The sequence below is a fragment of the Megalops cyprinoides genome, chromosome 13 (genome assembly GCF_013368585.1).
Source record: "Megalops cyprinoides isolate fMegCyp1 chromosome 13, fMegCyp1.pri, whole genome shotgun sequence".
Taxonomy (NCBI): Eukaryota; Metazoa; Chordata; class Actinopteri; order Elopiformes; family Megalopidae; genus Megalops; species Megalops cyprinoides.
In genome coordinates, this window is record NC_050595.1 from 34,342,565 (window position 1) to 34,368,881 (window position 26,317).

Genomic DNA, 26,317 nt, shown 5'->3' on the forward strand with positions numbered 1-26,317 from the left:
TGAGCAGATAGCCAACAAGTTGATCAGACTCTCAGTGTAAACAAATAATTTGAAAATGCTATAATAAATTTGCAGTATTTAGAACAGAAAAGGCTAAAATTAAATCTGAACTATTGACTATTGAACTATAAACTTTTAATAATTCTGCCCTTTCTGTGATATGCTTTTTAGTGTCTAGAGTAGGGGTGTGCTGACTATTCCGGAAATACTGGACAACTTCTGATGAATATCGACACTTGTTACAATTTTCCTAGGAGGACTATCATACCACTGTTTCATTAGAAATCCAGAGTTGGAAAAGAAGCCTGAGCATTTCAAAGATGAAATGTTGAAAACTCCTCAATCTCGCGAGTTATCTGTAATTCAATTCTAACAGGATGAAAGCACTGCCAATCAATACATGAACACTGTGCTCAGCGTATATACTGTATCTCTGATCCACCCCTCTGTGTGTTGCTTCCCCCTATGCACACACTGGCACCTGTATTTCAGTATAAGAGGAGTACCATGTTAGTTTCATTGTGTTGAGGTTGAATTATGGCACCTTCAACTCCACTGAGCTAACACCAGTAGCAAGCAAGCAATTGTCACCTTGTGACCTTTACTTTGTGTTATACTTTGTATTGTATTGTAAGGAAGATATTTGAACTTCAGAGAAATCTATCTGCCTCTAGTGGACTTCTCCCAATACGCCCTTGAAATGAGAGAATGTTATTTTATATAAATTGCTATCAACCCCAAAAGACGACCCCAGTTTGGCTGCACTCATACTATAAAGAAAAGACAATAAGAAATGATGGCTGCACTTGACTATCTAGCTGTAAATTCAGGTGAGCATTCTCTCAAACATTTGCTTACATTTAAAATGCAAGTGCATTTCCACTGCTTTAAATTGCTTCCTGTTAATTCTGCAGAATGAAGCAAATCTGTTCCACTGCTATGGACTCCTCATCATTACCTGGGCCATAGTGCTCCACCTTGCACTCATAACAGCAATACTTTTACCAGGTGAGCCACTCAGGAGCCCTTTTTCTGGCAACAAAAATAACGCTTCTAATTGTTTATCAATTTATTATCTATAACTTTATCATAAAAGTTTTGTTCTTAGATACTTCATTAACCAACATATACCTGTAATACTGTAATACTATAAATATACACCAGTGACCATTTTATTAGGACCCTCCTTTGCCCCCAGAACGGCCTGAATTCTTTGTGGCATGGATTCAACTAGGTGCTGGAAACATTCCTAAGAGATTCTGCTCTATGCTGACATGATAGCATAGGTAGGCTGTGGCATTTAAACAATGCTCAATTGGTATTAAGGTGCCTAATGTGTATCAAGAAAATGTTCCCTACACCATTACACAACCACCTCCATGAACAATATGATGAACAATAATGAAACAGTAGTGACCAACTTATGCACATTCCCACAGGAAACCAAATATTCAAAGTCATTTTTATAGCCGATTAGGTGTAAGGTAGGTGTATAACCATTACTGACAAGCCCTCTTCTGATTTCTGCAGGTCAGGCACAAGAAATTCTTACATTATAACAACAATACATTCTTAAACATTGCCTCAGTAAAACAGCAATGAGAAGAACCTCACAAAAAGACATGACCAACACATTTCTTCTGTAAACTACAAGAAATGAAAGAGAATAAATATGTTGATATTTGGTATTGGTATTTTTATTTAGCTGTTTCATTTATTTTGATTATAAAGCTGCTATCTATTTGTAATAGCCTACACTGTATTTCATGACAATTTATACAAGGAAATCAGAGTACAAATAGTCAAAAGTACAAAAGTCAATTGATAATCTCTTTTACAGTGCATGAATTCTGACTATGAATGTGATTACAAATTTTGACTAAATGACTAAAAGTACAGCAATTCTCATACCACCACAAACTAACCTTCACTTACTCAAGCAGGATGTGTGGCATGTTAAAGATGGACACACATTTTTACTTTTTATTCTTTATTATCTACATTAGTAAACAGTAATCCTCCTTACTGTTTGTGAGAGTGCAGGACACACTAGCTAGCTGTAATTTCACTGTTCCTGAGAGATCAACAGTGCTGCTGACACTGATATTCAAATAACCACTGACCTGTTGTTGACAGTGAAAGTTTTGCTATACAATAGTCTTTCTTTGTTGTTAGGGAGTTCACTACAGGCAGTATTGGTTTGTTCAGCTTATTTGTGAAATGAGCATTATACTCTTGTATTGAAATAAATGCTTAACACACACAGAAGTTGAACCCATATAACTATGGGGTGCCAAGTGTAACAGACCTTTTTTCATAGACAGAATGCCTTCTGTGCTACGAAACGCATACATTCATTACAAAACCATGTAACATTCATATGGACAATGAACATGATCCCTTCAGAACAGCATTTTTGTCCATTATTGACTCCATTGGATTCTTTCAGCCTGTGGAACCCACACATTGCTGCAACCATACGCTGGATCTGGCCCTCACTTATGGCACTGAAATTAACAATGTAGTAACCATGCCACATAATCCCGTACTGTCCGACCATTACCTAGTGACTTTCAACTTTCCTTTTGCTTGTTACATTAACTCAGAGTCAATATTTTCCCTCAGGCACACCATCTCTTCTGCTACTACCAAAGTGTTTATTGATGAGCTCCTTGCATCATACAGTCTGAACAACGAAGAATATTTAAACGTATGCTCGAACGTTAATTTGGCTAAAAAAAATCAACGCACCAAAAATATTGAGTCCTTACTGCGTAATACCCTACATGCTGTTGCACCCCTTAAAAAGTCCCAGACAAACAACTAGCACTCTGGTATAATGACCAGACCTGTGCTATCAAACAAACTGTGCGGAAACTTGAAAGGAAATGGTGCTCCACCAAATTACAGGTCTTTCTCCTGGCCTGGAAAGAAAGTCTTCTCAGCTACAAGCATGCGCTCACAGCTGCCAGATCTGCGTATTTTCTACCCTAATAGAGAAAAACAAGGACAATCCCAGGTATTTGTTCAGCTTCATCTCCAGACTAGTTAAGAGCCCTGCATCAGCCAACCCCTGCATTCCAGCAATTCATAGTAGCAATGACTACATTATTTTTTTTGACAGCAAAGTCATAAAGATACGTGACACAATTCAAAAAATCTCCTCTAATTCTGCCTCCAGCCCGGCCTGTCCAAACTCAGATAACGTAACAGCCACATGCTTAGACTCTTTCACACCCATTGAATTTAGCGACTTCTCCACCCTAATTAATTTGTCTAAAAATGCTACCTGCCTACTAGACCCCATTCCAACTAGATTCTTAAAACAGCTGCTACCTGAAATTGGTACTCCATTATTAAATCTTATAAATGCCTCCCTTATGTTCGAACATGTACCTCAGTCCTTCAAGCTAGCAGTCATCAAGCCCATTTTGAAGAAGCCCACTCTAGACCCGAATGACCTGTCGAACTACAGGCCCATCTAAAATCTCACATTCCTTTCGAAAATCTTAGAAAAAGTTGTAACAAAGCAACTTTGCTCCTTCTTACAGTCCAATAATATTCTGGATGTCTTTCAGTCTGGATTCAGACCACATCATAGCACGGAAACCGCTCTCCTTAAAGTAATCAATGACCTACTTCTCTGACAATAGTTGTATCTCCCTACTTGTGCTCCTAGACCTTAGTGCATCCTTCGATACCATTGATCATCTTATTCTATTAGACCGACTTCAGAACCTTATTGGCATAATTGGAAAGTCTCTATCCTGGTTCAGGTCTTATCTTTAAGAGCCACATCACTGTCTTCATCAACAATAAGTCCTCCAAACTCTCCAGAGTAAGACATGGAATACCACAAGGATCTGTGCTTGGACCTTTGCTCTTTTCGTTATACATGGTCCCTCTTGGAAATATCATTCGTAAACATGGCATTAATTTCCACTGCTATGCAGATGATACCCAGTTATATATATCGGCCAATCCTGATGTCTCACTGGAAATATCAATCATGGAAGCCTGCCTCAAAGACATAAAGGCATGGAGGGCCCATAATTTCCTCCTCGTAATTAAGACAAAACAGAAATATTGGTTATCGGCCCAAAGTCTATCAGGAGCAAACTCACCAATAACACATTAAATCTTGATGGTGTCTCACTGGCCTCAAGTGCAACCATCAAAGACCTTGGTGTCACGATTGATCCTGAGCTCTCTTTTTGACACACATATAAAAAACACCTCCAGGACTGCTTTCTTTCATTTGAGGAATATTGCCAAAATCAGGAAAATTCTATCAATACACGACGTTGAAAAGCTAATCCACGCTTTTGTTACATCCAGATTGGACTAGTGTAATACCCTCTTGTCAGGATGTGCATATGCCTCCCTAAAGCCTCTTCAGCTGGTTCAAAATGCAGCTGCCTGTATTCTAACCAGAACAAAGTGCTTTGAGCACATCACCCCAGTATTAGCATCTCTCCATTGGCTACCTATCAAATACCGCATTGATTTCAAAATACTTCTCCTTACATTTAAAGCTTTAAATGGGCTTGCCCCTCTCTATCTTAAGGACCTTCCCCGCCCATATACTCCAAAACAAACTCTATGTTCCCAAAGCGTGGGACTTCTCATTGTGCCAAGGGTGGGTAAAAGTACTATAGGCGGTAGAACTTTTTCGTACCGAGCCCCTCTTTTGTGGAACAATCTACCTACCGAAGTTCGGGGAGCAGACTCTCTCTCCAACTTTAAGTCTAGGCTAAAAACGTATCTTTATTTCAAATTCTTTAGTTGAGGGACACGGCACATGCTGACATTGATTGTAGAGTCTCTGGTGGACTAAGTGGTCATTGCTGTCACTACATCATGGCCTGGGTACTCTGTGTTCAGCTGATCCGGCTGTGGTCTGGTGTTGACTGCCTTAGGGTCACCCTCATGATTGTGCTGGCCCCTTGCCTATCGTCCCCTAGGTATGCTGCCATAGTCCTTATCTGCTGAGACTTTTCCTTATTACGCACATGCATCCCTCTTCCCCCCTCTGTTCCCCCTCTTTGCCTTTATGCCTTTTGTTTCCATCCCCACACTTAACATCCACTAATCACTGTTTTCTGTTTGTTTCCTATCCCTGCTCTGGGCTCCTACCTGGAGCTGTAGCCCAAGCGTCACATCCCAATTTCCATTCCTGCTACCTCGCTGCCCTGCCCATCAAGCCAACTGTGTGCCAAGAACCGGACATTCTAGGATAGATTTTATAATTACTATGTCATTAATTACTGCTGCCTATCAAACTCAAATGTCTTAAAGTGCATTGTACAACTTTAAGTCTCTCTCTAATTCTATCTGCCCAGTGCCAGCCAGAAGCAGATGGGCTCCCCCTCTGAGCCGGGTTCTGCTCAAGGTTTCTTCTTGTTAATTGGGGAGTTTTTCCTTGCTACTGTTGCCTTAGGCTTGCTCTCAGGGGGTCTCAGGCCTGGGAACAATGTAAAGCTGCTTTGTGACAAGTTGTGTTGTAAAGCGCTATACAAATAAAATTGAATTTAATTGAATTAACTGTAATGCGTTTTGTCCACGAAAAACACAAACACGTTAGCATTGTGTCCACGAAGTATTTAAGAGACCACACACTTTCGTGCACAGAAAACAAAAGGAATGATTCCTGTCATGCACTGAATTGACTGTTGTGCTTTTCATTTTGTGGACAAAAGGCTGAATGCACTTCGCACTATGTGGACAAAAGAAATGTGCTATACTATCATCATTCCATGCCATCGAATGTTCATTTTGTCCACTTAACTGTATTAACTATATTACTGAAAGTATGATATGCACGAAAGGGATTTAGCACAATATATTCTGTGACTCCGCAGTTACAGAAGGCATGCCGTTCACGAAAGCAAAGGCTGCTTGAACTTTCGTAGACATCAGTATTTTGCTTTCGTGGACGTTCTGCAACTGACGGAAGGCATTCTGTCCATGAAAGCAAAACACTCAACTAAAAAAGAGCTAACAGTACATATCCTTTTAGAATAATGGCACACTTCAGCTTATATTCACTTATATTTTCGGGCTTGTCCAGATATACTGAGAGCCATCTCAGATCAACCTTCTAAATTACACACCACAGGTATTTACATGCTAATGTTATAGCCTACTTAGGCTTACTACTTTTCTACTGGCTGCCTTAATACTAATGTACTGTAATCCTGGAGTCAAGTCTTGAGAGAGAGTAGAAAACCAAGAGAGTTTGGAAAACCAAACTGACAAGCTGAACAGAAACAGGTGCACATTTAACTCCAAGAACTTCAATTTCCAAAATTCTACTCCTTGAGAGAATTAAGAGTTAAGGGTGTTAAAGGCACATTTCAGGAATGCAGATAGCAGATTAGCCAACAAATAAACCCCATAGTCTGAAAGGGGAAAGTGTAGCTGGCTAACCATTCTGGTTAAAGGGAAGTTCTGTAACTGTAAATCAGTTCTTAAATGTGTAGAATTGCTGCATGACAGGTAACTAGTTGGCTAATTAAGCAGTGAGCCTTTTTAAAGTGTAGATCACTGATTCTCAATCCTGCTCCTGGGGGCTCCCTGCTCCGCACATTTTCCATCTTTCCCTGATCTACCTACCTGACTGAACTCATCAGTGGCACTTTTGATTAGCTGAGCACACCTGATTTAATCAAAAGCATGCACACTAATTTCAATCAGGTGTATTTGGAGCAAGGATAGATAGAAGATATGCAGGACAGTGGGCCTCCAGGATTAGGACTGAGAAACACTGGTGTAGATGATCTCGAAATAGATGGACCTACTGCTATCAGCAAGTAGAAGAGCAATTTGGGCCAAGAATATTAAAACCTGCATAGCCACACATGGAGATTATATTGCACTATTAATATTAACATGACTAATATTTCTATTAACAAGTGAGCTACATAGAAGTCAAAAACAGTAAAGATGGCAGCCACCTGCTGGTCAACATTTTGTAATATGGTCAAAGAGTATTACATGTATGGGAACATTACATGTATGTCCTTACCAGCCGCATGGAAACTGAATCCAGAATAGTATATCCCATTTCTAATGTTCATTTATTGCCTACAAAAGGCGACATTGCCATTGGCTAAATACGATCAAGTAGAGTATATCAAAGAAACAAGACAAATGGATGGAGATGAGGGATATTAGAGTATTAGACAGGTAACAAAGAGAGGATACAAAAGAATTGCAAAATGGGCCAAGTTTAGCCATTTGTTATGTTTTCATAATACGAAATCTGTGTGTTCCAATGAACTTAAATTATATTAATGTTAATGTTTGTAAGGACTGAAAAGGACCTCACTTTGGGTATTGTACAGGATTAGCAGTATGCTGCCAATTGCAAATCAGCTTCATGGCATACCTGCCATGTAAATAGCTTGTAAAGTTAAACAAAATAAAGGTCTTATTTTTACACATCCTTCTGATTTTAACTCATTTATGACTCATCACTCATCTATCCAGCAAAACAAAAACTGTTGGACGGACAAAACTGGATGCACAATTTTTTGTCCTATGTCTCCTTATTCCCTATATTTTCATATATACTCTGGAGCCGGCTATAAACACCCATGATAATAACAAAATATGACAAATAGGACTATTTAGATCAGAATGTTCATGAATAGAACACTTCACTATAGTGCTCTCCAAATCGTTCTCTCGTGGCTTATCAGCACTGACTACACAGAGGTTTTTAACTATCCTGACACAAGTATCGCACATTTCTTTGCCACCTTGAAAGTTTAATTGTAGTGTCAGAAGTGATGTTTGCATTAGTTTATATACCCAATGCCTTCACCCCTTGGTCCCCCGATGGAGCAAGTAAAGAAAAAAGGTTTTCTTTAGCATTACTTCACCATTCCTAGTGTTTAGAAAGCTGTCACAATGTTGATTATGTATTAAAAACCACACTCTCACATAAGAGCAGAGGTTTGCCTCTGCATATCACTCCCTTGACAGCCACAGGTTTTGATGTATCTAATTTGTTTGGAAAAAAGATAAAATCAGCCGCAGCTTCAGTACATTTCAGCATGGTATCAAAGATCGGTCATGCATCGTCCAGCTTTAAATAGATGCCATTGACCTTTTTATGGGAGAAAAATGTTATGGTTTGTGAAATGCTTAACTGTTGCAGAAACATCTGCACATCATATTATGCAGATGTCCCAGAAAATTTTCAGCAGGCATTCTTGCTGTCAGAGACCAAGGAAAGTTGCAGTGAATGCGTGCAACCTGTTTACCTCTCAGTGCTAGCAGGAACTGGCTGTGTGATTTCCTCAGTTGGTATCTACCTGTCCTGACAATGTTGCACCCCGTTTGCACCCTCAGGTGAAAATTCACCAGGATGAATTATGAAAAGGAAATATTTAAGAGGTTAATGGCAATGCAGCTTTCTATTTTCTTCAAAGAGACACATTTCTGGGGACTAAAGACAGAGTAAATCCTGGGGGTGGGTTGGGGATTTTTCAGTCAAGTAGACTGGTGTTCTCACTAAATTTCATGAATTAAGGGCGCAAGTTTGGTGGGAAACAAACAGGTACATTACTTGGCTATCACTGAGGAAGATAGAAAACAAAAATCAGACAAAATAAACATATTTTATTAAATACCTTTGTGATGGTTAAAGAATGTTTTATGTTACCTCAGTAATCATCTAAACCTCAAATATGAACATGAGGTGACTGTCACTGGAGTATTTAATACAATATATTCACAGTTTTATTCCTTCTTTTTTCATTTATGTAATAATTATCTTAATAAATCATTCTGAACTGCCAAGCTAAAATAATCTACCTTTACCATAGCCTTGGTTAGAGATTCTCTTCAACTTGTTGCACAAACAGATGTGCAGCTGAGATTTTTCCCTTCAAATCATCAACTTGGCAATGAATAGGAATCAACAGGTCAGACTCAAAATCAATTCAATTGTTTTTTAATTTGGTACACAAATAACAGACTGCACTACAGTGCTTCATCTCCTGTCTTATGCCTGTTATTAACACTGGCACTTTTGCAACAGTTCATCATTGAAAAGAAGGCAGTCTTCTAGACAGTTATATAAACATTTCCCGGTTTGCCAAATGTCGTGACCAAATTCTTCTATACATAAACAGGAAGAAAACCAATAGCAAGATCATATATGTGGGTCAGAGAGCAATGTGATCCTATTCCGAAGCAGTGAAGCACAGGGGGTTCTATCACTGGTTTACACAGTGCTCCTCCAGTCAGACACATGTATGGCAGATAAACAAACGTTGCACAGCAGCAATTCGTTATGGCAATTTAAAATAATGACAGATGTATGGGATCTAGCACTGGCAATTTTCTAACTAGATGGTATGAAAAGATGTCTTGGCTGGCCACCGAGTGTTTAGCAAGGCAGGGAAGCCACTGTTATTGGGGAAAATGAGAAAAAAAAAAAACGTCCTTGGCACCAAGTCACCAAGACACCAAACCTTCCTCATATGGAACATGAGGAGCGACACAAAAGAAGCTTTTTTCTACTTTTTTTAATCATTATGAATAGTTCCGTATTCAGTGTGTCATGACACTGCATGTGGTCCCAGTTCAAAATGGTGCTCTAAAAATGCACACCTTATGTGCATTTCTGTCCAAGATTTCCACCTTTCCATCCTGCTGGTGTAATGAAGAGGTATTAATTTAAAAAGAGAGCCTCAATCCCACCCATTATCCTAGCAAGCATGGTATGTGCTAACACTGTTTCATGTTGGCCTCATATTGGCAAATCTTTCACACACGTCAATAAATTAATCAACATCTTTTAATGATAAAAGCCTTGAAATGTCCTGACCTGCTATCATTTCACATATTGGCTATCATTTGCTATGTTTTTATACTGGGTAGTAAATATAGGTCCCACAAGTATTTGGGTTATTACAACATTCAAAGTTCAAAGTTTATTGTCATATGCTCAGTAAAGAAACAAGTTCCCTGTACACATGAAATTCTTCCTTTGCCTTCCACTTATGAATGCCGTTAAGAGTAAGAAGTACAATTAATTAAGAAAATACAAGAATTTAAGAAAGAAAATATATAAAAAGGTAAGAGAGTGTAAGAAAGATAAATAAGATATAATAAACTAAAGGATATATACATTAAATGTGCAAAAAGGACATCAGTGCAGTGTAGGATGTGCAATGTTGATGCAATGTCAGTTCCATATACATTAATAACGTGCAATATCAGTTCCAAGTATACAATGTGCAGTAGTAGTGCAATAACCAGTGGTGCAGGTTTATAGTCCCGTCAACAGTTCTGTGCAAAGTGCATATTGTGTGCCTACAACATGTAGAATATGGGGGTCAATGGGATATACAACAACATCTGTGATAAATAAAAACTAAGGAGAATAATGAGTTTTTTAAAAATTCTTCATTCCATTTACTGTGATTATGTATACTTCTGTTCATCAAAACAAGACACAGTGCCATCTCTCAGTCCACCAGCATTTTAAAATTCATAATGTTGAGTGCTAGATACAGTCTGGAAAATCTATGTATTTAATCTCAAATGACAGCTTTATGCAGACACCAGTACAGGTAGCAAGTGGGCTGGGGAACACTATTCGATGAGTTGGAGGTTTGATGAAGGTGTGACCTTGTACTGACCAACCAGGAAATATGCCACATTACAACCAACAATGGCATGTCCTAATAGTCTACAGTAGTGACTATGACAAGCACACAGGAAGTGGCATATGAAAGACCAGAAAGATTAGCAAATGTGGAATGTCTGGTGTAAATAAATTTAACAGAACACTGATTGCACTGAATCATTTTGTTAAATCTGTTAAGAAATCCCACATAGATATAAGGCAGCATATACGGATAAATGTATGTTATGCCTTGTCTCCACTGGTCAGCCTACGGACTAACTCTGGACTATCTGGTAAATGGTGAGTGTCTCCATTGTCACTCAAACCTGTCTGAAACTGTCCGAACCGTCACTGACACAGACATTACTTTACTTCCTCAAACAGACCTGTCGGGGTGGCTGTTCGTGATGACATACTAAGATGGGCGCTATACACAATGCTTAATGTTAGCATTTTAAATGTCATTTTGGCATCAAAAATTTAAGCAGTTACTAGTCTTCAGGAGAAAATCTCTAAATAATTCTAAATAATTCAGCATCCGGGTAGTTTAGCTAGCTAGCCAGGTCGCTTTTTTACCTTTTTCTACTATTTTTCAGCGTCAGATTTTAGGATATTCTGATTCTGGTTGTGTTAGCGCGTCTGCTGAACTGTAAACGTAGTTTTATTGTATTAGGCTAAGTGGCATTTATTGCGCTTGATTTCTGCCTTTTGACTGTTCTGAGCCACCTCGGTGCTTTTAGCACTTTTTTAGCTGGTAATTCTGTCTCGGCAGTAAATCCTTATTTAGGGAAAGCGTCTTCAGTTAGGGGAAAAAATATGGCCAAAACTGTGCGAGAGTTGCCGGATGATCGGATTTCTGGAGGGAGACCTCCAGAATGAGTTCATCTGCGACCGTTGCCGACTTGTTGAGCACTTGGAGAACAAGATTCTTGATCTCGAGGCCCAACTAGCTGGACTCCACAGTAATCCTGAATTGTTAGAGTTCCAGGAACTGATTAGTACGCCCTATAGAGAGATAGTGTGCTCACCCAAGCCGGGTAGGGGGGAAGATACAGACCAGATAGGGCGAGAGAGCTGGGTTACAGTAGGGCGTAGGCGTAGAAAGGGGCACAAAATTCCAAGAGGGGCAGCATCTCCAGAGATCGCGGTGACCAACCGTTTCGTGCCACTGCAGAACGAGTTGACCCACGATCCTGAGAGTGGGAGGACTGAAGAGCCCCAGGGCACCCAGGTGGCCTCATCCTCCAAGAAAAGGGAGTTGGTGATAGTGGGGGATTCAGTCATTAGAGGGGTAGATAGCATAGTGTGTTTGCGCGACAAGGAATCTCGCATGATCTGTTGCCTGCCTGGTGCCCAGGTTGGAGACCTCCTGGAGAGCGCGGACAAGCTCCTGGTCAGAGCGGGGGAGGATCCGGTGGTCATGGTCCATGTTGGAACCAATGACATAGGAAAGGGTAGGTTCGGGGTTCTGCAAGAAAAATTTATTGAGCTAGCGGGGAAGATTAGGAGCAGAACCTCCACGGTAGTCTTCTCTGGAATTCTACCAGTACCACGTGCAAGCAAAGGGAAGCAAGCCTTTATATGGAAGTTTAACACGTGGTTACAAACCTGGTGTAGGAAAGAGGGGTACAGGTTTATGGGGCACTGGGACTCCTTTTGGAACAGGGGTGACCTGTACAAGCGGGACGGGTTGCACCTGAACCGGAGGGCACAGCTGCACTAGGCCAGCGTATACTTAGAGTAGCAGAGGGTTATTTAAACTAGGGTCTGGGGGGGCAGGGAGTTTATACAGTCAGATGGGTAGGGATAGACAGACTGCCGGAATAGAACACACTATGGGTAAATATCTTATTAGTAGAGAGGAAACAATGCTTGTAAATCAGTCAGAGCAGCACTGTAATAGAGGTGGTTCTGGGCAGTTGGGGGCAGGGGTAGAGGGCAGGAGAGGCACACGTGGTACCCTGAAATTTCTCTGTTTAAATGCTAGAAGCATAAAAAATAAAATTCTCGATCTGGAAACCGTTATGAGTAATAGAAACTTTGATGTTGTTGGGATTACAGAGGCGTGGCTTGGTGCAGGGGATGGGGATGAGTACAATGTAGAGGGATACAAGCTGCTAAGAAAAGACAGAATCAATAGAAGAGGAGGAGGTGTGGCTCTCTATGTAAAGGATAATCTTAATACTCAGGAAATACCAGGAATGGAGCCCCTTGGTGTTAGTGAAGACATATGGATTAAGATATTGGGGGAAAATGAAAAAGGCCTGAATGTTGGAGTATGCTATAGGCCACCAGCCTCAGACAGCAATGTCAGTAGTATGCTCTTTGATAACATTAAACTAGCATGTCAGGAGGGTGAGACAATAGTAATGGGGGACTTCAATTACCCTTGAATTAATTGGGAAGCTGTGTCAGGTCAAGGTAAATGTGAGGAAGAGTTTCTGGATGTTGTAAATGACTGTTTTTCGATACAGTCTGTTACTCAACCCACGAGAGAGAACACAATCCTAGATCTGGTTCTGTGTAATAATCCTGATAGAATTGGCAGTATTGAGGGAGGGGAACCACTCGGTACAAGTGACCATAGTTCAATTACATTTGAAGTTTTTTGGCAAGTTAAGTCTGCATTCTCCAATGCTAGAGTATTCAACTTTAGGCAAGCTGACTTTATTAAGATGCGTGATTATACAAGGAATATAAACTAGGTACCTCTTCTAGGTGGTAAAACTGTCAAAGAATTGTGGTGCATATTTAAAACGATTATTCTGGATGTACAGCGTAAATTCATTCCGCAAGTAAGAAAAGGAAAGCTTAAAAAGAAGCATCCACAGTGGATGAATAAGTCGCTACGGAACAGTTTGAAACAAAAAAGGAAATTATTTAGAAAATACAAGTTGGAGAGCTCAGAGAGAAATAAGATTGAATACAGTGATATGCGAGCTCAAGTTAAGAAAAAAATAAGGGAAGCTAAAAGGTGTTTTGAAAGACAGATAGCACTATATGCAAAGAGCAACTCTAAATGCTTTTTTTTCGATATTACAGTCGAAAAAGGATAGTTAAGGATGAAATAAGAGGTATAAAAAATAAGGATGGGGTTATGGTTTATGATAACAAAGCTACTGTTGATACATTAAACAGTTACTTTGTGGAGAGTTTCACTAGTGAAGTGTTTTCACATATGCCTTCAGGTGCAGTCAGTCCTCAGAGACTTATAGAGGAAATTGATTTAAATGATGCAGAAGTACTAGATAAACTTCAAAAATTTAAAACAAATAAGGCAGCAGGCCCTGATGGAATATATCCAAGAGTTCTCAGAGAACTAGCAGAGGTGGTTTACAAGCCTCTGACAGTTATTTTTAAGCAATCCCTTAAAACTGGAGAAATACCAGATGACTGGAAACATGGCAGTGTAGTACCTATCTACAAGAAAGGAGACCGGACTGAACCAGGAAATTATAGGCCTGTCAGCTTAACTTGTATAGCATGCAAAATACTGGAATCCATCATTAGGGATAATTTGGAATTATTCCTGGAACGAAATGGTGTTCTAAATGATAGCCAACACGGTTTTCGCAGAGGGAGGTTGTGCTTAACAAACCTCCCGGACTTCTTTGAGGAAGCTACAGCATGTCTGGACTCAAACCAAGCTTATGATATTATCTATTTGGACTTTCAAAAGGCATTTGACAAAGTTCCGCACGAGAGACTCATATTGAAAATGACATCTGCGGGAATTACAGGAGCTATCACCGAGTTGGTTCGAAGTTGGTTGTCTAATAGAAAGCAGACTGTAACTGTGGGAGGAATTGTATCAGAGCAGGGTCCTGTACGAAGTGGAGTCCCGCAGGGATCGGTGTTGGGGCCTTTGCTATTTCTTATATACATAAATGATCTTGATGCAGAGGTTAGTAGTAAAATAGTAAAATTTGCAGATGATACAAAACTAGGGGGTCTAGCCAACAGTATAGAATAAACTAAGGTAATACAGGAAGACCTAAACAGCATCCAAAAGTGGGCAGATACCTGGCAGATGACATTCAATTTAGATAAATGTAAAGTCTTGCATGTGGGAAATAAGAACCTTAGACAAGACTACTTCATGGGTGGAAAAAAACTAGAATGTGCTCAATTTGAAAAGGACTTGGGAGTAATGGTTGATCCAAGCTTAACAGGATCTAGGCAGTGTGCTGTAGCAGTAAAAAGGCCAACAGGATGCTGGGATATATAGCCAAAAGTATTGAGTATAAATCTAAAGAGGTTATATTGAAATCATACAATGCCTTAGATAGACTGCACCTGGATTACTGTGTGCAGTTCTGGGCACCGCACTATAAAAAAGATACCGAAGCTCTAGGAAAGGTTCAAAGAAGGGCAACTAAATTAGTTCCTGGCATGAAATATAAAAGCTATGAGGAAAGACTCAAGTTACTTAACCTATTTAGACTAAGCGAGAGGAGGCTTAGGGGTGATTTAATTGAGGTATTTAAATTTATAAAAGGAATCAATAAGGTCAAGTATAATAGACTCTTTAGGGTGAGTTCAGTCTGTAAAACAAGAGGACATAAATGGAAACTAGTTAAGAGTAAGTTCCGCATTGATATAAGGAAATATTAGGCAACCTACTGTATTCCATGTATTGAGTAATCAATACATGGAATAGGTTGCCAGGTCATGTAGTTGAGGCAGAGACCCTTGCTGTGTTCAAGTGTAGACTCGATGCAGTTTTGGATACTCTTTAATTAAGAAATGGCAAGCTTAGTTGGGCCGAATGGCCTGTTCTCGTCATCATATGTTCTTATGTTCTGAACAAGTTGCTGTGGTCTGTGATCATCTGTTCCATTTGCACAAATGGACACAATACGCTCATTGAAATCACTTAATACATAAATAAAAATACAAAATATAGGATGATCCCCATAGAGAAAATGAACCACAATAAGGTGGGAGAAAAGCAAACCCTGCCCATTTCAGTTGATATCCAATTTGTAATGGAGATGGTTACTGAACCTGTCTGACTGAATACGTCTGCCGAGTCCAGCTAAGATAAGTTACAGGCAGCCCAGTGGAGACAAGGAATTAGGTAACACAGAAGCATTACTGATGTGCACTAATGTAATACAGTTGAGTGCAAAAGTTTGCACCCCCCTTAGACCCTGGGTGAATAATCAAAAATATCTGCCTCTATTGTACAGTTCATCTTCAAAATAGCCTTCCATATTCATTTAAATGTGTTTCCCCTCTGAAAAGCTTTTATGGTATGGCCTCAATATTAAAATAGCTGAGTCCAAGTCCAAATTTATCTTCAATAGCAAGCTCAAATGTTTACATCCTCTTTGATAAACCCTCTAGGTATTTAACTTTAATATGTAAAATTAGGTGTCTGATCTTTTAAAAAAAACATTGTCAACACTTGATGAGTGGCACCAGGTGTGTTAAATTAGGCTTGCATTTTATATTTGCAAGTGGGTAGATCTCCAAGAACAGTCTCAAGCAACAATGGGATCAGAGAAACAGCTGTCAGAAGACCTCAAAATGAAATTGGTAAACTAAGCTGGAGAGAGATATAAACATATTTTAAAGCGTCTAGGGATACCAGCACCAACTGTGCAGACCATAATCCAGACATGGAAGAAACATGGACACACTAAGACTCTACCAAGGAGTGGAAGACCAAGAAAAATAACTGAAAGAGCTGCTAGGAAACTTGCTTGAGAGCTACATAAGAATCCAAAACAAACAGCAGGGGCCCTGAAAAAGTTCTTAGAGGCAAATGGAATAAAAGTCCACATCTCCACAGTCAAGCGCAGTCTGCACAAGTCTGGAATGTTCGGGAGAAAAGCATGCAGGAAGCCATTGCTTACCTCTAGACACAAGGCAGCACACTTGGAGTATGCTAAAGAGCATGTGAACAAACCAAATGAGTTTTGGAACAAGATTATGTGGTCTGATGAGTCCAAAGTCGAATTATTTGGTCATAATTCGCACAGGTACGTGCGGCAAGAAAAAAACTCTGCCTATGTGGAGAGGAACACTATTCCCACAGTCAAACATGGTGGAGGCTTGCTGATGTTTTGGGGGTGTATGTCTGCATCAGGCACTGAAGCTCTGCATAAAGTGGAAGGAAAAATGAATGCAAGCCAAAATCAACAGATTTTAAAGCAAAATTAGTCAAGAAGCTAAAAATGAAGAGGCAGCGGATACTTCAACAAGGCAATGATCAAAAGCACAAAGCAAAGTCAACTAAGGAATGGTTTAAAAAGAATAAGGTGAAAGTTTTGCCATGGCCTTCCCAGTCTCCAGACTTGAATATAATCGAAAACCTGTGGATAGATTTGAAGAGGGCCATACATGGCAGACAGCCAAGCAATCTGGTAGACTTGGAACAAATATTCCAGGAAGAATGGGCTAAAATTACACTTGGGTAATAATCAGAGGAGGTTATGAAGGCAAAGGGAGGACATACAAAATATCTGAAAACATTATATGAAGGGGGATGCAAACGTTGGGACTGATATAATTTCCATTATTTCACGATCACTTTCACTATCACTTTCTTTTTATACACTCTTGTAAAAACTCACTCATGTAAAAAATGTAAAAACACTCATGTAAATGTTCAGTTTTTACATTTGTAAAAACTGAACATGCATTAAATATTGTGTTGATGAAAATCCATTTCTTTGTTTTACTCCTTTTGTCATTTCAAAGTAAGGGGATGCAAACTTTTGCACTCAACTGTATATGTATTTTTGAAAAAATGACAACCTATTTTTGTATAATGTTTTACTTTGTAACCTTTTTGCCTTACTTTGTTTGGTCAGTGCATTGTAACTTCTAGTTTAGTTTCTCTACGAGAGTCCATGGAGGCAAGCCACTGAGAGTTGCCCTGTCACATCACTATCTCATATTGTGATTGTTATTTAACCATGTGTATGTAAACCCATCCATTTTATGTGGAAGTTTTACTTAAAGGTATGTGTTAGTTTTGTGTTGGAATGGTACAGTGCTTCTTTTGGGTATACTGTGGTGCACTTTAAAGTTGTTTGTAGTTCACACTTGTGGTCTCAGCCCTGTGTTTGGCACTGGCTGTTGTTCATGTGTGGATGGTGGGGGTCTTTGTTTGTGTAACATTTGGTGTCATTTTGCTGAACGCCCTTTCTGCCTGACTTTGGGAATTCACTCTGGATATCAGTGCCACCTGGCTATATGCTGGATATATATGTATTGGCAGCATGGCACTGTTGTAATGAGCCAGGTTCGTAACCAAAAGGTTGCCAGTTTGATTTACTGCTGAGGACCTGCCACTGCACTCATCCAGCACAAGAGAACAGAAGTGTATCCATTCAAGTTGAATAAGCAACAGTCACTACATCACAGAATCCACAACACATTGTGATTAGATAAAAGCAAGTACTCCAGCAGGTGTTAAGGTGTGCTTACTGAGTTGGAACTGAGATGCAGTCTGAAGACTTGGGTCTGAAGGCTGGGGGGCTAGTAGAAACAGGTAGTTTTACATACTGTCCACTCATTCAGCTGTATAAATGTATATATGTAAAATTGTAACCTATGTAAATCCCTTGGGGTAAGTGTATCTGCTGAATGAAAATAATGTAATGTAATATGTAACATTAAATGTACTTACATTTCACACATCACCCTGGATAAGAGCATTGACTGGATCTGGAAAAATCTAGGTCACTTAAAATGTACTCACATCTTATACATCACTCTGGATAAGAGTGTCTGTAAGTAAGAAAATGTAAAATGTCAGTGAAAATGTCACGGACAAAATGTGCTGAAAATAAGGTGAGTAAAGAAGTTTTTTAAATGATAGCTCACTCTGAACTCACCTGTGCTACTACAGGTAAGTTTTCCAATACATTGATTACTTTGAAAAAAAAAACAGCTCTGAATAAAAAAGAACAATAATGTAGCTTCAGCTTTCATTAATAAAATAACAACTGTATTAGCTAATGATTTCTTCATCTGATCGTTGAACAAATGTTACACTGTTACTGATGGTGCCTTTGGCTCCAAGTGGATGCAGTGGATGTGACCTCACATAGAGCAGACCTGACAGTGAGTTGGAAAATACCAGCAATTGAGCACATGATGTGCTGAGGTAGACTGGCAGTATACAGTATGAGGACTTTACACCCAAGGAGTAAGACAGTAAGATACTCCCCTTGAGCTTACATCAATCTTTGCCTCAACATTGCAAGCAGATAAGCTGCTCCTGACATGCCTCCAATAAGGAGAGGAAATCATTCAACATGCTGCTATCCCTTTTGCCATTATCCCAACCAAGCAGCTGATGGATACTTCATTGCAACCAAAACAGTGCACAGAACTATCACTTAACAGTGTGCAATTTACACTTGATTCTGAACTGGGTCGTCCACTGGCTTTGTTTGTCCCTTTTGTTTTCTTTCTCTCTCTCGTCATAGTTGCAAGACAGGCCTGTCTGAACCTTATTTATAATGGGCTTGGCTGGGAGTGTTTTAGTATTTGACCAAAGAAAAATATTTGCTAGATTGCTTATTGGAGTTCATACAGAAAGCATTAGACAACAGCATTAGACATTAAATGCAAGCCATGCAAGACTAGGCTGATCTCCAGATTTTTTCTGTTTCATACTGCCTAGCTGATCACTGCATTTAGCTTTGATTTTCAACATATTTTAACAGTGCTGATTCAATTGTCTTGTTCATAAGAGGGTAACTTTCTCACATCTGGACGTTTACTGCTATTGCTAATCAAAGGTACCACAACACATATTTTAGGGTAGACACTTGTCCGGGCTTTCCCCTAGGTGTCAGGTGCCTACTGTCCACTGCACCCCAAATATAAACCCTATTTTTATTTTGTATGTTTGGGCACAGAATTAATGTTCTCATGTATGCAACGGTAGAAGCAGAAATTACACCTCCTTAACATGAGCTAGCAATCCAGTTTTTCCAAAACTGTGCTAGATAAAGATGAAATTAAATGAAATATTCATAAGATATTACTGGATAAGCATTTTTCTAAATATATTTACACATGAAGTACAACACAAATACTGTGCTACACACAGAGTGTGATATCTGGGAACCACTGGACATGGACACCCACAAGATGCTAAGCATGGTCTGCAGGCTACAGGTAGTAAGACAATGAATGCACTCAAAGGATAAAACTAAAAAATCTTCTTCAGCTCTCCTTCATGAGATTAGTGAATGGAAAAGGTACACTAACATAAGGAAAACAACACATTTGACTAAAACATAGAACCCAGGCAGGTGTGCCTGTCTTTGGTTGCAAGCTCTTTTCTCATTCTTGCTCTCACTCCCCAGCCTCTGCCTGTACACAGAGATATCTGCTACATCTGTTCCCTGTAATGTGACTATTTGAGTTCTCAGCATTTTCTGTGTTTGATGATGATGATGATGATACTTTATTGTCAGACAAGTCTGAAATTTTTCTTGCATCACAGCAGCTCCATTTGCAACATCACAGAGAAGACAAGAATTAGGACAATGAAAGAAAGATACATACATTTAACATAACCATCACAAAGGACAATATTCAATGTACATTTGATCTGGGATTAAGTTCCTTGTTTAATTCTAGGATTGACTGATGCACAAGAGTGCTTTAGTTTAACCCTATTGAATCTTGGAACCCTGTGTCTCTTGGAACCCTGTGTTTATACATATAGTTTCATTAAAAACAGGTTGGTGGTGTCCCTGCCACAGTCACATTGCCTGTTTGACATGGATCAATGTGCTGTGGTGTACCCAGATGGTTTCAGGGTCAGCATGAACAGCCTTCCTGTTCAGTGCAAAACATCTCTACCATACAACCTTGGGACGAGGGCCTGGAAGGAACTGTTACTTAGCGTGACAGTAGAAATACAGTACATCACTAGAAAACCAGCAACATACTGTAGAAAGTAAAGTAAGCATGCATTGGCCTGTATTCACACCTTTTCGGAAGAAACACAGCTGCTTCCACACATCAATGCAGACTGCAACAGTGTTTCATGTGGAAATGGGGAAATAAATTTACTATATGCTCACCTCTGTCTCAGAAAAATGTTTTCTGGAAAGTCAAGAAATATTTTATACATGTATGGGTATACTTTCCATCACACTTGAATGAAAACCCATAGCTACTTGTATATCCCAATGCCTGAAGCAGCTAGGGATTTTCATCTGGCAATTACGTGTGATTTCATTAAGTCATACCTATTATGGTGTGTGCCCTTCACAAACTCCACCCACAGTCTCAGTTCTGGTCAAGTAGTTCTATACAAGTTACAGGGCCAGAAGTTTCATGGTTCAGTCCTGCTGAGCAGGGTTCCCCAATATTGGAGACACAAACACAAACCAAGACTTTTCTGAATTTCATGATACAACAACCATGCCAAGAAAGGTACACTTGTAAATAATATGAAAAAAAGTGTCTTTCAACAAATGTCAGTTAGTAGGGAGACCAAAATGTCCACTATTTTGATTGTTAGTGTGATATCCAAATTCGCATATTTCTTTTCTTAAAAAGACAGAGACACAAATTTGTCAAATATGGTATAACACTTCTTTTAGTGGCCCACAAATACAGCAAATTACTTAATTGCAAATGGGTTTTTAAAATGAATATCAACAAAAAAATAAGTGATAAGTGATCATGCATGCTAAATGAGTCTTCCCCAATGAAATAAAACAACGTATGATATAACATCCATAACTCTGAACAATACAAAGTCATTTCAGGTTATGACCCATAGACATTCTAAGTATAATGACTCATGTGTCATTACAATACAGCTTTAACCTTTTAACATTTTTTCCTCCAATGTGAATAAACATTGCTTCTTTTAAATACTTAAATAATTCTATGCAAACATAACATATACAGGAAGACAGAAGGTGACAGCATGCCAGTCCTTTTAAACAGATGATCAATGAGTCCATCTACTTTATGGCTTTACCTCTCAACGAATATTGGGATTGGACAAAGTGATGACATGTTACCAGGCATGATGAAAACATTGGGACATCCTAAAGCCAGTAGAAAGAGAGGGTTCTCGATTCTGATTGTGTGTTTATTGATGAATAAAGTGAGTAAATGCAAGGATTGGTCACTAACATGGAAAATTACCTCATAAAGTAAATCCATTATTTACACTCTGGATAAATTCAACTCTAACTCTGAAAGAACTGAAAGCACAGTGATCATTTATTACAGGGGTTCAGCAGTTGGTTATAGAGACAAATTCATCGAAACTACCACATGCAAATGATGTCCACATTTTGTACTGGCTTACTTTTCATTCTAAAATTCCATTTTGCATAACATTCAGTTAAATATAGCACCACACATAACGCATATAGAATTATATCAAAGGTAACCACCAATGGAAAAAAACAGGAAAAACAAGCAAACAACAACAAAAACAGAGCTGTACCTTACAGCAGTGGCTCTTAAACTATGTGTTGGGAATCAAAATTATTATTATTATTATTATTATTATTATACAACAGCAACTACTTTGGTGCTCAAAATATAATTTGGCTACTCCAGAACAATGTATTATCTCACTAAAACATATGCATAAACAGCATTTAATTGAACCAACAATTAACACCGCCAATACAAACATATTCATTTAACATTCATTGCTCATTGGTAGATAGACATTTATTGCAGGCATTCAAGACACTAGCTACTAAGAATTATTCGTGTGTTTAAATCAGTACTTATGACATAACGTGAACGGTGCTAAAGCTGCTTATTTGTTGACTGAACCCTTTAAAGCGCAAGCCAATTCAATCAAAAGTAGTTGTATCCAAGTAAGCATGTAACTAGTTGATTTCAAATATTAGGATACCACCGCACGTAGGTGGACTACTGGCACGGCTGACCGATGGTCAGGTGAAATGTACTTTTAATTGACCTCACTGGAAGATAGCCTATTAAACGAGCAAGGTTGGCGTTTCTGGCAAGCTAACTTGAAAAGAAACTGAAACATTTTCGCTGTGACATCACTCATCCAACGTATACCCAAAGCCGACAAGCCATCGTCGTAAATCATCCACAACACAACAGTGTATTGAAAGCACGTTTAATTGTAACGTAAAGTCTGATTTAAGTTAACTACCAATGAAAACAACGACTCCTCTACAAGACCAACTGACCAGAGTCCTGACACATTGTACTAAATGATAAAGCAACTTTTAACCCTGAATTTGTTGTTCGATTCGTCGAACGGAGTCAACTCCACCGGAGCACAGGAATCGACATAAATGTGCTCACCTACACAACAACCCGTATGTCACGAGGCAGTAACGCCAATATTTGCGAGGAATAATATCTTCTGGCATGCGCACTGTTCCGATCATCGCCCTGTCTTAAGATATTTTCCATGTAGGCGCCCCTTTATTCCATCTGTCATCTTTTCACTTTATCACGACTTTCATGACCGACGATGGGAGCGAGAGTTTACATCTTCTGATGCTGTCGCTAATTGTACGTCACCAGGCCTATTTAGAATTAACGTAATTCAAAGTAGCTGGAGACAGAAAAACTAGCTAAAAGCTTCATCTTCATATTACTCGAAGGACTGATTGGTTTCGCATGTTAGCTAAAGGGCTTAGGACATTGTTTTTTTCTCATGCACGAAGAGCTCCTCTTACTTCCTAATTCCATTATTTTATATTTTTAAGATATACAGCCTTTGACACGGTAACACAGTACCTCGTAAAGGTCTCCCGAAGCCATGCTGGGTTGCGGAACTTGGACTGTGCAATGTGTTTGGCTGCCTTGCTTGCTTTTTACCTCTCTGTGTATCAGAGAAAATCCCAATAGACGGGTATTAGCGAACTGCCTTGTTATTCTGAACCAGCCGCAGTAGCAGATCACCAGACAGCGTCAATCGAGCCCGGCTGCGATAGATTGCTCTTCACTTAGCACAAACAAGAAGGGGGGGGGGGGGGGGGGGGGGGGGGCAGTGACGTTTGTACAGTACGAATTGGTTTTCTGAAATTGGTCAACGCAATCATCTGTAAAACGGAGATTTATGAGAGCTCCTTGTTACAATGCATTTCTGCGTTAATTTTAACAGCGCGATTAAGTCCATATTTTTGGTCATTGCTTTGTGTTTTATACATGTACTTAAGATAAGTAGTAATTTAAAGTCTTAAGCCGATATGTCATCTTCTTAAGTGAACAGGATTCAGACTTCTTAAAATAGAATAATTTCTCAATGCAAGTTATAACTTACGACAGTCTGCATTACTATTATTAAATTTTAATAATTTATTAGACATTGCGTAGGTCTTAAAGAAAATCTGCTTCCCTCGCATGCACCAACCAACTGTTTATCATCTTAATAAATGTAATCATTAATTTCTCTGCCAGCAAAGATGATGAATTTCATTAAGCATTCTATCAAAATTAAATTAAAATACCAAAGTATTAGTCTGTAAATGAAATTTATAGATATAAAAGTTCCTTTGACCTAAGGAAACAATGATTTTAGAAACCATGTTTTTATTTTGGTATAACAGCAGTGTTTTTTTCCCATTTCACTGTCACAATTCTTGATTTTGTTTCTGTTGTGTCATTTTGGCCATGAAAACAGATTTTATCACTGTGGATGAAATTAAGGACATTATTGTAATAAAAAGTGGGTCACTATAAGAGTTAGTATGTGCTTTGTTTAAAAATTCACATGTGTGCCCCATAGGTTGTGTCAGGCTTCCAGGTGGAAGGACCCAGACGCAGACCAGAATGCCAAACTTAGGTATTTATTAGATGGCAAGCCACAAAACAGTAATCGAAAACAATCCAAGTCAACACCAGAAGATCCACAAAACATGCAGAATATCCAAAATCACAAGGCAAAGACAAATCCAAAAATGCAGGCAAAGAAGTCAAAGTGACCAGGCAGAGAGAGTTATTCCAAAACAGCAAGCAAGAAGAGTAATACAAGAGGCACAGCAGAAGTCAAACACCAGAGCATACATATATAAACAGGCAGGGATACAATAGGGTAACACACTGAGACAAACTGGCAGAGAACAAAGAAAACAGAGGGGTATTTATACACAGACTAATAATGACTAAACAGGGAACAGGTAGCAGGATGGGCTTCAGGTAGTAGGTGTGTACAGCAGCTGGTGCAGACCTAAGACATTGGAGACAATATAATAATATTATGGGAGAAGTGATTCATAAAATATTATTTTAAGATGTTTCCAAGTAAATCACTATTTTTTTCTTACTATAATGTGAAGAAACTGCTGAAAAGTATTCATCAACTTGTCATCCTCTGAGCATTTCAAGTGATTGCATTTTTTGAATATAAGATGCAACTGTTTTTTCATGTCCCTTAAAGTATGGAAAGTTTTACTGCCATGTACAACTTTCAGTACCATTCCAATGACAATTACTTTTAGAGCAATTAAAAAGCAAATTCATGTTTTTGCATAAGTTATACATAGGATACTATATTTTTCAGGTATTTTTATGGGACTCAAAGAATGTGGCTGCATCCCAGATGAAGACAGAATGGAAGAACAATTAAAGGAAACAGTTATGAACAGTAAAAAAAAAAAAAAAAAAAACCCTCTGTCTGCCATTGTGTGGCTAAAATATGGTGTTCAGCTGTATTCATTGAGAATTTTTTATTCCCCATGGAAAGAATGACATGAATCTTTTCTGTCAATGGTAAACTTAACTGCCATGCTTTTGAAGTCTTACAATGAAAATAAACACAACTGCAAATTGCTGTGTTAAGATTTTTTCACAAAGAAACTTTCCATACAGAGTAGAAAAATGAATACACAATAGTTGTGGCTCTTCGTGCCACAACATATTTGTCCTTTTCACTTTAAGGCTGATTGCCACTGCGGCAGTGGCGACAGAACATTGGCCCAGTGTGGCATGGGAGTCAGCTGGAGTCGGACTTGGTCTGATACTGGAACATGCAGTTAGTCAAGGTATTGCGTGAGGGCGTGAACTTCCTTTGAAGGCACATCATATTTTGTGGAAAATGATCAGTGTAATGCAGACAACTAGTTGGATAGCATTTCCTTTATGACAGCTTTTGCCTTGCTTTGCATTGGCAGTTTGGTAGTAACAATGGCAAAGGTCATTCATTACTCTCCTGATGGTATCCTGATATTGGAAACTAGTCAAAGGCCAGTAATTTATTGAATTGTGTTAACTTGCTCTAGCAGAAATACACTGTTTGTCACAGTTCATATGTATATTCTGGAATAAACTTTTGGCTGCACCTTTCTTCACACAGGGAACAAAAACACACAGTTTTTTTTACATCTTCTAGAATCTGAGTACATCAAGAGGAAATCTAAATGAGTAAATGTACACATAAAATGGCAAAGAGAAAGAGGAAACAGCAGATTGAGTGGGACTGTGTGGAAGTAGAAGACTGTGAGAGATTGCTGTTGTTCCAGATTGTGGAGGATGACACTGGCTAGTAAGCACCCTCTCTGACTGTGGGCATATTTCACCTGCCCCCCAGAGTGATCAGCAGTAGTACTTCAACATCTTTCTTAAAGGGTGAAACTTTCTGTGGACAGTAAAAGGAAAATCAATCCATTTTCACTTTCGAGATTTCCGTTTTGATCAACATGTTCACAAACAGTAACTGTACAGCAAGATGTA

The 26,317-nt window shown here is 39.0% G+C and overlaps 1 protein-coding gene across 1 annotated transcript in view; it reads right to left on the reverse strand.

Annotated features, from left to right (window-relative positions):
* Positions 1 to 23,527, reverse strand: part of LOC118788100 (chromodomain Y-like protein 2) — a 125,154-nt gene extending 101,627 nt beyond the window's left edge. Inside the window, exon 1 of the mRNA XM_036543971.1 lies at positions 23,384 to 23,527. Coding sequence (XP_036399864.1) covers positions 23,384 to 23,407 — 24 coding nt within the window. The 5' untranslated portion in view covers positions 23,408 to 23,527. The remainder of the gene's footprint in view (positions 1 to 23,383) is intronic.
* Positions 23,528 to 26,317: the final 2,790 nt, after the last annotated feature.